Source organism: Actinia tenebrosa, unplaced genomic scaffold (assembly GCF_029948245.1).
Source record: "Actinia tenebrosa isolate PJP-AT-01 unplaced genomic scaffold, QUT_ActTen_1.0 PGA_scaffold6__47_contigs__length_16458017, whole genome shotgun sequence".
NCBI classification, from domain to species: domain Eukaryota; kingdom Metazoa; phylum Cnidaria; class Anthozoa; order Actiniaria; family Actiniidae; genus Actinia; species Actinia tenebrosa.
In genome coordinates, this window is record NW_028292583.1 from 13,086,619 (window position 1) to 13,101,334 (window position 14,716).

Below are 14,716 nucleotides of genomic sequence, written 5' to 3' on the forward strand. Positions count from 1 at the left end.
AAAGGAGCCACAGCTTATCCCATTGGATGGCGAACAATTTAATCTAAAATCTACTAGCACAAGTCAGGATGCAAGGCTCGACATCAAAGCTGGATCGTTTTGGGCACAGGGAGTAACTGCATTTTTTGATGTAAGAGTATCGCATGTTAATTCCAAGAGCAACCAAAACAAATCCACTTCTACAATCTTCATTGATCAAGAAAGCGAAAAAAAGAGAAAGTACCAGCAAAGAGTAATCGATGTCGATATGGGAACTTTTACGCCCTTAGTTTTTGGTACAAATGGAGGGATGGGGGCAGAATGCCAGATTTTTCTAAAGCACCTTACTGAGAAATTAACCAAGAAGACAGGGGACACATATGCAAGTACTATAACATGGATTAGAACTCGATTATCTTTTGAAATAATTAAGTCAGTACACATGTGTGTCAGGGGGACAAGAACCCCTTTTTTTAAGGACAATGAATTCTTGAATGACTTTAATCTTAACGCCAATGTAGCGAAAATTTAGAATTATATAGATTTTAATAATAAATGTATAGTTTTAATATAGTATTATATCAGTGTGAAGAGCTGGACTCGTGTTTTGAGCTATTAATTTATTTTACAAATATGTTTTCATAGATAAATAAGTAAATATTATATAGATTTGTTATTTTATATTCATAATCTCTTCTTTTTTGTTTTATAATTATAGCAATATTCTTATCACGTCTCATATTATAATGAATTATTAGTTAATTATTATTGTCAATAAAGTTATTTATTTTATTATTATTATTATTATTATTATTATTATTATTACAATTTTTAAAAACTTCTACGACAACAACACAAGATACTCTGGGATCACGTGGTAAAATGTTGGAGCTTCGTTATGAATCTGGCTTTTGATTGGAGGATTAAAATAATAAAAAAAAAACAACCTCAAAGACATCATGCCGAAAAGTGCAAATAAAGTTCTATGTACCTCATGTTTCATTCGTAGCAGCCTTATAGAGCCAAAACATTTAACATAAGAAATAAGAAAGAAATAATATAATTATAAAGAAACACTAAGGAAATGATAATATATATATTTAGGCACTGCCTAAAAGCGGAGCTCCCGATACGGAAGTCACAGGGAGAACAATTTGAATGAAACTGAAAGGTAAAAATAAGATCGGGGAAAAAGTCTTCAATTATTTTTTATTCGAGATGAAGATGATTTCTCCCATAATAAAAATCATGTAGTGAAATCGAATCGAAATGCACTACATTGTTGTTTTTTTTTTCTTTGCGCGAGTATACTCTCCCATTTTGGAATTTTGTACACAACTCACCACCACCCCCAGGGGCTAGTTTTGTTCTTGGAAGATTCTTCGACAAAGTTTTCCAAGGCCGACAGTTTTAGACTTTGAATCTCTTTTACTTAAAAAAAAAACAAAGATAACTACAGATAATCCAATACAATATCAAGTTTAGTGAAATTTACCTCGGATGTCTTTAATTGAAATCGAAAATCTGGAGATTTAGGACAAATCAAGACCAAAAAAACAGGCTTGAAAACTGTAGGTGAGCATGCTTACGTCTTTTTCAGAACGAGACGAAGTTTACATTCAGTTCAGTTGACAAGAACAACTGAGACAAAATAGAAAATAATGCAAAAGGCAATGCAAAATACAATATGACGAATTTCTTGTCAGTAAATTGGCGTTTGTAAATGTTTTTGAATATTTTTTAGCTTTTTAAAGTGAAAGTCTAGGTCTATACAATAACATCTCTCAACAACACAAATTTAAGCTCATTTTTATAATCATACTTGCTCGAACAGCTTAATAAACAGTTGAAATTTGGTGTAAATATATATTTCATTCAATAAGTAAATAAAAAGTTTTGTAGAAAGATATAAAATTATTGAATGAAAGTCTTCTTTGTTTTGCCGAGAGGAGAAAATTACTCCTGTTTCTTCTTTAGTTTCGGTTTGATGATTTTTTTTTTTTGGTACAGAGCTTGATTTTCGCTACTTTTCTTCCAAAATTGTACGAAAGCATGTCACTCCGGAGTGATTATCTCAAAAACAAGCTCGGGACACCCCATTTTCTTTGCATTTTTGAAATCAGCATTAAATTTCAGGTTAAAAGATTTTAAAGTTTCAATTTTTCTGTTTATTATTTACCAAAGTAGTCAGCCATCTTGTATTGTATTTGTATTTTATTTATCTCCACTTGTAAACAATTAAATGATTACAATAATAAGCTAGATAATTATTTTACAATAGTAACATATTGATGGAGATTGGTCAAGGATATAGATGAACCTAATTAGTTGCCCATATAAGGAAAATTAAGAGAAATAGGAATAGAGTGGAATAGGAAACAAAATCTAGGTTATAATCTAGGAGTGAATGATATAGGTGGTAGAAGAATTTAGAAAATATACGCTATAATACAACAAAATTAATATTGCTTAAAGTGGGCACCGTGTATTTGCTGAGTTAGCGGTTCGGAGTTGAGTTTGAGTTGAGCTTATTTGAGTTTGAGTTGAGTTTGAGATGAGTTTCAGTTGAGTGGTGGGAGGCTTTTACCTGGTCAAGAAAATACTTCTAATTCCATTTTCCGTTGAAAATATGCTTCAAATTGCGAATCGCCGAATGTTTACCATTCCACTTCACTTAAGTCTTTTTATCAAACAATTGCCTTACAAAAATTGTCGTTCGTTTGGCCATCATCCCACATCTTTATTATATGGTAATCTCACCTTATTTTGAAGCAAGTGTGAGCTGGTTTTTCGGCGATTTTTTCGGATTTTAAAGCTTAAAATCATTGAAAACTTGCAGTCATAATTGCAGAAAGACATCTCAAACGATACGCCATCTTGGTTGGCAGAGGAAGCCCAATGCTAAAAATACAGGATCCGGCATATGCATGCCATAAACATACATAACATAAACATACATTGTAAAGCGCATTGAGACGAATGTAAAAATCGCTATATAAGCACCACATCATTATGTTATATTACCATTATAATTATCGGGTTCGTGTTCTTCTCGTGAACCTTTTGGACATGTTTACAATGTAGAGTAACAAACAAGCAGTGTGTCCTACCGGAAGTTCCTACCGAAATGTCTCTCTTGGTAGGTAGGTCGAGGTAAAAATATTAAAAACAAGTTAAGTGTATCATCATCAGAATTAGACTGTTGATAAACGCGAAGTATCGCTTTTTTTTTTTTTGTATCGCTTTTGCTTTATTATAATATGGGTGAGTTATTTGGACTAAATGTATGCGAAAAATCGTGAGTTTGATGCTCGATAATTCTAGGATAGCAGATATTCTGCAATATTTATGAATGGCAAACTTAAGATACTAGCTAAAAGAGTTTACTGATCAAATTTTTAAAATGTACACATTAGAAAGCTGCAAATTAAGATTTTCATTTTCCATATACTTTGTCTGTAAAATGGAGTCGCCGTTCGCGGGAAAATCATTTTTATAAAAAACTAAAGTACGAATTAATACAAACAGCTAAATTTGTTTAAAAAATATCAAAATAATTAAAGATAGAAAGGATAAATAAACAAATTCAAAAGAAAAAAAGTCACATGATCATTTAGAAAACTCAACTCAAACTCAACTCAACCGCTAACTCAGTGATTATCTCATCCCCTTAAAAGGTAATGGTTATTCGTTAAAGATTTAAATTTATTTCAGGCACCTTAAGAAATTAACGAAAAACCAATGGCAATTACAACGAGAAATAATTTTAAAAATGAATACAAGATAAATATATAATAAATAATTCTGTAATACAGAGTGATTGGAGGCTGGCTGCCTGCAAGAGAACTGGTGAATTCCCCTTTCAGCTTTCTTCATTAAACTGATTATACATATGACTATAACCTAAATTCGGTTAGTATTAATTTTCGCAATTAAAACAATTATAGGTTCTCGTACTGCAATATTGACCTACTGCCGCCAAAAAAGAGCAAGAGAAAACGTGACCACAGCATGACTCAAGTGAAGTCCAGTTGGACTGTGTCATTATATTGTATCCAAATATGGAATCTGATTTGAAACCTCCTCTCATCCGTGCTGCTGAAAGTAACAATGAAAGAGAGGTAAAGAGACTGCTTGATGACGGTGTTGATGTCAATGAAACTGATGACCAGGGCAAAACAGCCTTGTTTTATGCTGCTCAAAATGACATTGAAAGTATTGCTGTGTTATTAATTGAAGCTGGTGCTGATGTTGATGTAAAAGATAACCAAGACAAGACAGCTTTGTTTTATGCAGCTGCCAATACAAGTATACAAGATGCATGTAATATTCTTGTCGCATTGGTGGAGAAAGGCGAAGCCTTGGTCAATGCCACGGATATCTATGGTAGGAACCCGCTCTTTTATGCCATAACAAATTCCATTCCAATTATCCGTTATCTTCTTGACCATGAAGCGGATCTACACGCAGAAGACAACTGCAATGTGAGCATTTTAACATGTCTTCTTGAACACTGCTTGATGAAAGAAGAGAACCCATCTAATCTTACTTTTCTATCTGAAGTCCTTTCTCTTCTTCTTGAGAGAGGGTTGGAAAGGCAGAGTATTGTTGATTCAATACTTAACCTTGTCTTCTGTAAAGCTCCACTTTTACTTTGTTCAGATGAACAAGAAACCGCAATTCCAGGGTTACTGAAGATCAGGACAGGTGACATTATGAGCGCCTTGAGACGAGCTGTTCAAAATGTAGATGAAAGTAAAAGTAAAAAGAAAGAATTGATTCTGGAGGTTGAGGAGAAAATCGAAAGTGGCAAAATTTTTGAAGCTCTTGACATGCTTTCTAAGTTGCGAGCAAAGCCAAACAGTACTGATTCAGCTGGGAATACTGCTCTCCATTATACTACCGTCCTACCACTGATGGGTGTGCCTCAACAGTCAGTCATGGAGATTTGTGAATTTCTAAGGAAAAAAGGGGTTCATTTCAGTAAACCAAACCACCAAAGTCAAACACCTCTTCTCTTTTGCTTGTCTGCAAACAACTGGAAATTAAAAGGTCCAAGTAATCAGAGGTCAGGAATCAAGACGTTGGTAGACGTTTGTACATTTTTACTGAAAAATGGATCCAAGTTGAGTGAGACGCTACAGAACAAAGAAAACGTCTTTCATTTAATGATGAAGCTTTTCCAGCAAGTGTTCAGTATTCATGATCAAGTCGTAAGAGAGAACATACTTCAAGAACTGATAAAACTGTTGGAAGTATTTGGTGGTAAAGGAGAAAAGCAGGGAAAGATTGGTAACAAGCATGATGACAGTGGTAACGCACCACTTCACCTCTGGGCAACACTGATCTTACCATCACCCCAAGATTACTCCAGCAACATTTGTGAAAATTACACATTTGAGAAGTTTTTAAAGTTAATCTTGGATAGTCTTCTAAAATGTGGAGCAAACGTGAATGACAGAAATAACGAAAGTGAAACTCCATTGCATCTGTGCAAAACCTGGACTGCTGTGAAACTGTTGATCAATGCCGAAGCGAATCCAAAAGATGTAGATTTATCAGGACGTTCACCTCTCCTCGTTGCGGCAAGATGTAAGCTATTTCTCAAACATCCAGATAGATTCTATCCAGATTTTACAGATGACCCGAAAGCATTTTGGAGAAGTGCTCTTAAGGAGGGGCTTGATCCTTGGACTGCCGATAAACATGGCGAGTCTGTTTTGAGTGTTCTTATTAAGGCAGATGCATCGGTTCTTTCACGTTATTTAGTTAAAGCAGCCGCATGTGACGATGTTGAGAATAGTATTTGTCTTTTAAAAATAATATGTAAAGATGGAGACAAACATTGGAAAGCAGATCTTGTCGGAGACATTATAAAATCGAGGAAAAATCCGTTAATGAGTTTAGAGGAACCGCTGCGCCTTTGTTGCGAAAATGTAATGAAAGCTAGCAATGCCAACGACAGAAGAGAAGACTATGAAGACCATGCAATGTCGTCTGTTCATTACAAGATTGCTGAAAGACTGATTTTACATGACGCCAATTTCAGGAATCGGTGTTTATCAAATCCTTCTTTTCGAGATATGGCAGAAACCTGCCCTGTACTAAAAAATCTTTTTTTGAAACCCATAGATATCAACAATATTTCCAAATTAATTGCCCCATGGAATTCCAGTTCCAAAAGGTACGAGGAAATATTAAAGAAAGTATCCAGGGGATTTGAGACTAAAAGAATCAAAGACATTTTGTATCACAAAGACCATATAGCAATTGGAGGGTTTGGTTCTGTGTTTGTAGGGATCAGTGAGAAGGACGGTAGAGAAGTAGCGATCAAGCGCATCCAAAATCGTGTAGTAAATGAACAGGAAATGAAAAATCTGACACGACTTGCAGACTGCGAACAAGTGGTTCGCTATTTGTACTACATCCCAGAAGATGACTTTTCTTACATGATTTCAGAATTGATGGAGGGAACGCTCGACGAATATCTAGCAGAAGGCATTGACAAAAGTGAAAGTGTTCAACTTTGTAAAGATGTAGTGATGGGACTAGAATTTTTGCATGACCATCCCAACCCCATTATTCATCGTGACCTCAAGCCAGCTAATATTCTATATAAAACACATCCTAAACTATGTTTGAAAATTGCTGACTTCGGTTTAAGCCTTCTTATTGATAGCAGTTCTAATGAAGGTAATGACGAACACATTGGCACAAGGTGTTGGAGAGCTCCGGAAGTTTTGGTGGAGCAAAACAGTCATTCAGTGTCATCAGACATGTTTTCGTGTGGACTGCTCCTCCATTACATCTTGTCAGGAAAAAGACATCCTTTTTCTAAACCTCATTGTGAAGAAGGGTATCGAAGTATTGGTGAGACGGAAAAGAACATAAAGAACGGTAAAATGGAAGGATGGGACAGCTCCCTTTTTCCTGAAGCCACTCACCTCGTAAAATGTATGCTTGAACATGATAGGAAGAAACGGCCAGCAGCAGGAGAAGCACTGAACCACCCATTGTTCTGGTCGAACGAAGAAAAGATGGATCTGCTGATTGCTGTAGGTAGTCAACCAGAGTTCTTCGAGTACCCGCGTTCAAAGGGGTTCTTACCTTTCACCCCAGTTAAGGAAGATCTAGAAAACAGATTCCATATCATTGTCAAGAATGCAAATTGGAATGACACGTTTTTTTTAAACATGCCTGCTATTTACGCTGAAATCCTTCAAATACCTGGAAGTCGGAGATATAACACCCGCTCTGTAGTAGAGCTAGTGCGATTTATTCAATACGCTCACTCACGCGTCTCTAGTATGGGCAAACAACAAGCACGCATCAAGAAAATGCTACTTGAAAACTTCATGTTTTTAGACCTTTTCCCTAATCTTGTGATTGAAGTATACCATGTTGTAACCACTCATGGCTGGGATCAAGAAAGACAGGAAATTAAAAACCTAATGCATTGTGATCGTCATCAGAGACAGCGTGCTTTACTGAGCCCTAGTGCCAATGTGAGACTCGACAAGGACCTCAAGGGACACACTCCTTGGATTTTCGTTTCCAAAAAATTTGAAAACAGGCTGAGCAGAGTTGCTAGCGAACAGGAATGCACGACTGTGGACGTGTATAGGTATCACAATGACCATATAGCATGGGGAAAGTTTGGTGAAATCTTTGCAGGAATCAGTGTAAATGATGGTAGAGAAGTGGCCATTAAACGTATTGAGAAATCGCGTATGCATCGACCAGAAGACAAAAGAGAAGTAGTCAACCTCACCACTCTTGCTGACTGCCAACAAGTTGTTCGATATTTATGTTTCATTAATGATGAAAATGATGATTTTTCCTACGTAGTTTTGGAACTGATGGAGGGAAATCTCGACGACTATCTTAGTGATACTTTCGATCCAAAACAAAGTATTAAACTTTGTGAAGATGTAGTTATGGGAATGAAATATCTGCACGAGCACAATATCCTTCATCGCGACCTCAAGCCTGGTAATATCCTCTACAAAGTTCATCCTAAAGTGTGCTTGAAAATCGCAGACTTTGGTCTAAGTCGACGTATTGATAGCAGTGGCTCTAGCACAGTGTATAGCATTAATTCTGGAACGAAATGCTGGATTGCTCCAGAGGTGCTGAACTCTTCCGTGGATACTTACGAACATTCTGAATCATCGGATATGTTTTCATGTGGTCTGGTTCTTCACTATATCCTGTCTGTGAAAAAGCACCCATTTTCTCCAGCTGATTGTGCAAACCAGACAGAAATTCAAATTTCACACGAAATAGAAGCCAACGTAGTCTGTGATAATAAGGAAGGATGGGATAACTCTCTTTCTCCTGAAGCCACTCATCTAGTTTTAAAGATGCTAAGAAATTGTGAGAGTTCAAGGCCAACCGCCGGAGAAGTACTAGAACATCCTATATTCTGGTCGAAACAAAAGAAAATTGACTTTTTAGTCGCCGTTGGTAATCAGCCAGAGTTTGCAATCCCTCGTTATAAAAGATCACCACCGCTGAGTGAAGTCGAGATTGTGTTGGAAGGAAGAATGAGTACTATTTGCGAACATGTAACGTGGATCGACCCAGAGTATAAGACAATACTTGCTATTTACTCTGAAATGCAAACTAAAAGGCCTTACGACACCTCGTCTGCAGTGGAGTTAGTACGCCTCATACGAAATGCATATGCACACGTCTCTGCTGAAAAGAAACCAACACCTATGCCAATCATAAAACTTTTGCTTGAAGACTTTGTGTTCCTGGATGTTTTTCCAAAGCTTTTTATAGAAGTATACCATGGTGTTACTACTTTTGGCTGGAGTACTACAAGGGATGAAATTAAGTACACCATGAAAAAATAATAAGGTATGGATTAAAGACATAGCTTTAAAGATTACAATGGAATTTGTAGTTTTGCGAGCGGCGGGAACTTGCTGCAAACAAAGTGAACAATTTGAAGAGCCTGCTTGAGAATTAGATATCAATAGTTTATAATACACTCAACAAAATTACTCGATTCTTATTGGACAAGAAGAGTAAAATTAAATCGTTAATTGTACTCTGTAGAATACCATTAAGTTGCTAAATTTTGTGGAGTGTACATTATAAACGAGAAATCGCACGATCTTCTCAAGGGCCCTTAGACAGACGGATTTGGTTATATATCGGTGTGTTTGTTTCACTTATTTGTAGTTACTAAATAGTGATATATGTTTGTTTCTAAATAGATACTAAATAGGGCTAACTTATCTTAGAAGTAAACGTCCTTTCCAACCAACAGTTTTTCTGGTTTGAATCAGCTGTACGTTTTGAGTATTTACCGATGTACTATCCGTACCAAGCAGTAAGGTATTGAAGGTAAATTTGATTAACTTATAACTTATTAAAGAAATTAATCGCTAACGAAGCGACGCCGGCGCTGCTTGGCACGGATAGTGCAGCGGTAAATACTCAGAGCGTACAGCTGATTCAAACCAGAAAGACCGTTGGTTGGAAAGGACGTTTACTTCTAAGATAAGTGAGCTCTATTTAGTATCTATTTAGAAACAAACACATTTCATCACATCACTCTTACCAATTGTACTCGAGGTCTTTCGATTTCCTATACAAACCAAACGAAACAAAACAGATCAAGATTGAAAAAAACAAAACAACAAAACAAAACAGAAATTAACCAGAAAACTAAAAAATACACCGGCACCCTAACCTTAATGTCGTTTCATACCTAATCTAACACAATCCTTTTCAAAATATCTTTTTATAAACAAATGTATTCCTTTTAGAATACCAAGACAATAGTGAAAAGCAGCATAACAAAAAGCTTGAGGTCTATTAAGTGGACCACACTTTATCAAATCAATTAATTTATAAGTCATCGATAAGAAGTTCTCATGTTTTTTTTTTTTTTAGATTACATGAAACATGCGGCGAAATGATTGGTTGTTGTCATCGACCGACACACCTTATCAACTGCTAATGCACTACCAAGTTGGCTAGTACTGAAAGTAACAGAACAATGACAAAAGATGATATTGCATATCCTTGTACGATAATCATTATTTAGACTTCGTTTTTTTCTTTTCTTTTTTTCTTTCTCTTTTTTGTAGCTGATATCAAGTAGGTTTTCGATGACACAAAGGACATCGCACAATCAAATACTTCACAGCCATTTTGAAAAGTTATAACTCAACACATGAAATTTTGACCAAAATTAGGAAAATGAAATCTTAAAATAAGCTTATAATGAACTTTCAATACGAAAAGCGATGTGATCGCGTTTTTTACTTTGCTAAGGAATAGCACAATGGTGCTAATAATAATTAGTTAGACTCACTTATTGCCCGCTGATGTAAAAGGACAGTAGTAATAGACATTACCAATATCCACTATTACATTGTAGACAGCCTTTATACTTTACTAAGGTATGGCACAGTGGTACTAATAATAATCATTACTGGATGATGTAGAAGGTTACAGTAGTAATAGACATTACCATTATCCACTAGTATATTGTAGACAGACTTTATACTTTACTAAGGTATGGCACAGTGGTGCTAATAATAATCTTTATCATTCAAATTTTTTCCAATTCCAAGAATTGAACTAGGGTTTTTTGTAAAATCATTGGATTTTAACTCCCTTCATGAACTTCTAAATATTTCCCCTAGCTTTTATAGTAGTTTTATATCATCTTAGACTTTTGGGAAGTTTCGAACCGAGCTTTTTCTAGCTATTTCAAAATGTTTAATTTTAAATTAATATTAATTTTTAATTGATATTGGCGTTATAGTATGGTTAGTTTGTTATCTTTTAGTACTATGTACTTATTGACTGAGTGGGAGGGCCGTACGGGAAAATATTTGGCTCGAGGTCATGTCGTACGGACCGAGCGCAGCGAGGTCCGTACAAATGACAGAGAGACAAATATTTTCCCGTACGGCGCGACCTAACTCAGTCAATAAGCATTTTATCATATGACCCTCACGAAAATAAAAATAATTAAGAAAAAGAAAGCGCGCGGATTCGAGCAGGGCCGGACGGGTTTTTCCGACACGCTTACGTCAACCCGTCCGGGCCCCATCACGTGACTTTTTCCAATGGTTTTATTAGAGCGCGCGAGCAGGGCCGTACGGGTCATATGATAATGCATTTTATTATATAATTGCCAATGAAATATCTATTTTTCTCTATTTCGAAAAATTGATATCTTCACACGTGAAAATAACATGTTATTTTCACGTGTGAAAATAACACCATTGTGATGGCTATTCAAAAATACACGGAAAGAAATGCCTGAAAAAGCCAAAACATACTTTCATTGATAATTACATAATAAACAGTATATTACATGGGCGCTTGGAGATACGAAATTTATCTTCTCGTGTTGAAAATCTCTCACTCGTTCGCTGCGCTCACTTGTGAGAGATCTTTTCAACACTCAAAGATAAATTTCGTATCTCCGCGCGCCCATGTAATATCCTCTATATATTCACTAAACGTAGTAATAGTTACTTGAAGATTTGCGTAGAGATGAAGTATGTGTTCGTTGCAACGTGAACACAAGGTTATCTAGAGTGAATAAAATTGAATAATATAAATTAAAATAAATTTAGCTTTTCTAACACCACTGGGTTGGCCCTTTCCTGTGAGCAGAGTCTCTCCTCTTTGACTTTCTCTTCCCTTGTTTAGGTGGGAAGGAGGGAGACTCTACCGATGTAGAACGTCAATTAAGAGAGGATGTCAGCAAAAATCGATTTGTTTTTTTGTTAATATGTCAAACTTTTTTTTCCTTTTTCCTAAAACTCCAGAAACCTTGTAATTACTGTAATTAATCGGTGTTTTTTTGTTAATATGTTAAAAAAAAATTCTTTTTTCCTAAAACTCCAGAAACCTGTAATTACTGTTAACTGTGTAATCTCCCACGATGAGCCTAGCTCTTGGAGAGAACACAGAGAGTTAATATGTTTAAATAAAAATAAATAAATAAATAAAAAGGAATCGAACATACGCCGGCAACAGTCGAAAAAATCGAATTCGCTCGTAATTTGGCATTAGGAAGACCTTGAGGCAATTTAAATATCGCTTTATTTCCGAGAAAAACGAGAAAAACTGAGAGAGCCAAAGTATACTCCATCTTCGGGGGTTTGCATGGTTTTGCAAAAGCATGTACAGAATTAATTCTTTAAAAATTGAAATAATTAATGTTTTAGCTTTAAAAAGCTATAATTTCTTAATATTTGTATAAATTTATGGTTGCGGAAAAAAATAATTACCAGGGTACTTTAACGCGTTATCAAAAGCGAGGAATTTTCAAAAAAATGATTAATCATGTGCTAGCTCAAATAAAAAGTCATGAATATTAAGAAAACGAAAAGTCGAAATAATGTCCTATTCGTGACTAAAGGGATTTTTTGGGGCTTTTGTTCTGCGATTTAAAGTTACAATACTTTTAATGGTGACTGTTTTAAAATTCATTTATCGGCCCGTGGTGTACGGATTTTCCCTTCATAATATCTTTTTTCTAAAAGCCTAATGATTGGTAATGACTGTATATGAATATCCTTAATGGTGAAATAAAGCCTAATTCTAAAGAAGCTAAAATGTGTTTTCATTAGAAATCGTCTTTGCAGATACGAATGTGACCACAGACAGCCCAAACAAGGTTCCTGTGTATGGTTTAAAAGGGAATGTATGGGAGTTATGATAAATAAATATTTAGGTAGAGAAGAGCGGATTTTGAAAAAACCCACTAAACGGCCTCAAATCGCACTGAAACTTCGCCAGAAGACTGAACAAAGTAAAAGTAATAACTGCAGCAAGTTTTGAGGCAAATTGTCGAGTGAAACATATTTTCGTAACTTTATCATAACTCCCATACATTCCCTTATAAACCATACACAGGAACCTTGTTTGGGCTGCCTGTGATGTGACATGTAAAGGTGTGACGCGGTAGTATCAGAGGCCACAATCAGAGGGTCATTTATTGACATTTCCCCCCCCCTCATTTTTCTCGGCAATATCGCGATATTTCGAAAAACGATGTATACCACGATTTGTTTTGACTATAGGTCTACCTTACACTAGAATATGAGCGAAATCGATTTTTTGGCTGTTGCTGGCAAATTTCAATTTTGTTTGATTTTTGCTGACATCTTCTCTTTTAAATACCTAAGGACTGTAAGGAAAATAGACTCTGTTAGCAGGGAAGGTAGCTCAGTTGAGAATAGTTTAACAATCATAATACGCTGCCTGCTTAAAAAATAAGAGTCACACAGAAAATAGCGAGTCGCTGAGTTTTTGCTAAATCTAAAATGCGTCATTTTTAAAACAGTAATGGATAAGAGAGTTGCAAATCTTTGCTTAAGACTTCACTCAAAATTGCTTTATCGTTTATGAATTTCTATCAGTCATAAATATATTTGTAAATAAATGTACATTTTAATTAAAAGAACACTTTTATTAGTAACTAGTCACTGGAACTACCAGATCCCAAGGTCAAAATGCATGCATTTACAAAATTTATATATGTGTTTATCATTATTCTTACAGTGCAGGTACTCGAACTATGAATACTTCGAGGTTATTTTATATTTTTTATTTAGTATAGGCGCCATTCAATTTATTATAACAAACGGCGGTGAAATCATTACAGTAGATGTTTTATTTTTAGCTTACTCGTGTGAACTAATAAACTGCTAAATCACGTAAATGTGATAGTATACAAAACTGGGACACAAAGTGCAAACATCCAATAATTCACAGAAATGCAAAACTTTCTTTCATTGACAAAGTAGTTCATATCACAGGTAGCCCAAGCTTGGTTTCTGTGGTGTCATGTTGTAAGGAAATGTATGGGGATTCATCAAAAATTTCGTGAAAAAACGTGAAATAAAGCCTCGAAATTTTACCCGAACACTTAGAAATAGCACTTCTTTCGCTCTGTGTGGTTATTTTTTGAATTTAGGCCGTTTTAAGGATTTTTTCCCCACCAGTATTTATTTCTTACTGGTGGGGGAAAAAATCCTTAAAACGGCCTAAATTCAAAAAATAACCACACAGAGCGAAAGAAGTGCTATTTCTCAGTGATCGGGTAAAATTTCGAGGCTTTATTTCACGTTTCAATGATTTTATTGAAATTTTTGATGAATCCCCATACATTTTCTTACAACATGACACCACAGAAACCAAGCTTGGGCTACCTGTGCTCATATTCAAAATAATTAATACACTTTGTATTAAAAAATATATAATAACGAAATAAAAGTCTGAATAAATTTCTTTGTACCTCATGTTTATTTGTAGTAGTAAGTCTTTAGAACCAAAACATTTAAATAAATAAGGATCAGAATTGACTTTTAAATTGAATTTTAAAAATCGTACTGTATGTGTCAGGCGTCATCATTGTGAAGTTCGCTTGGAAATGAAGTATGTAGTGACACTTTAGCACATGAATAATTGGGTAGTTTACCCATTAGTACTGATGATCAATCACAAAGAATACTGAATTGAATACGTGAATCAAAGCATGGCTAATTAATCAAAATAATCCACTGGCCATGACATTTGAAAATTGGCATATGAATTCAGCCCGATTGAGAAGTCCTTGTTTACGAGTAAATTAATATTTCTAGTTCGGCTGTCTTGAATTACAGCAGGCAACAAGATAGAGCATGCGCAGACATTGATTTCTATCGAGTAATAAACTAGCTCCGCCCTCTCTTGATCACTTGAAAACATG

At 35.4% G+C, this 14,716-nt stretch overlaps 1 protein-coding gene across 5 annotated transcripts in view; it reads left to right on the forward strand.

Moving 5' to 3' along the window:
* LOC116301479 (uncharacterized) overlaps window positions 1-14,716 on the forward strand; it is a 40,620-nt gene that overhangs the window by 20,556 nt on the left and 5,348 nt on the right. For 3 of the 5 annotated variants that reach the window (XM_089038753.1, XM_089038752.1, XM_089038754.1), the window contains one exon: window positions 3,927-8,055. In XM_089038753.1, the coding sequence (XP_088894879.1) occupies window positions 4,041-8,055 (4,015 nt within the window). In that variant the 5' untranslated portion in view covers window positions 3,927-4,040. Of the gene's footprint in view, window positions 1-3,926; window positions 8,845-9,888; window positions 13,445-14,716 lie in introns of those variants that run through there. The other 2 variants (XM_089038755.1, XM_089038756.1) reach the window with 2 other exon arrangements.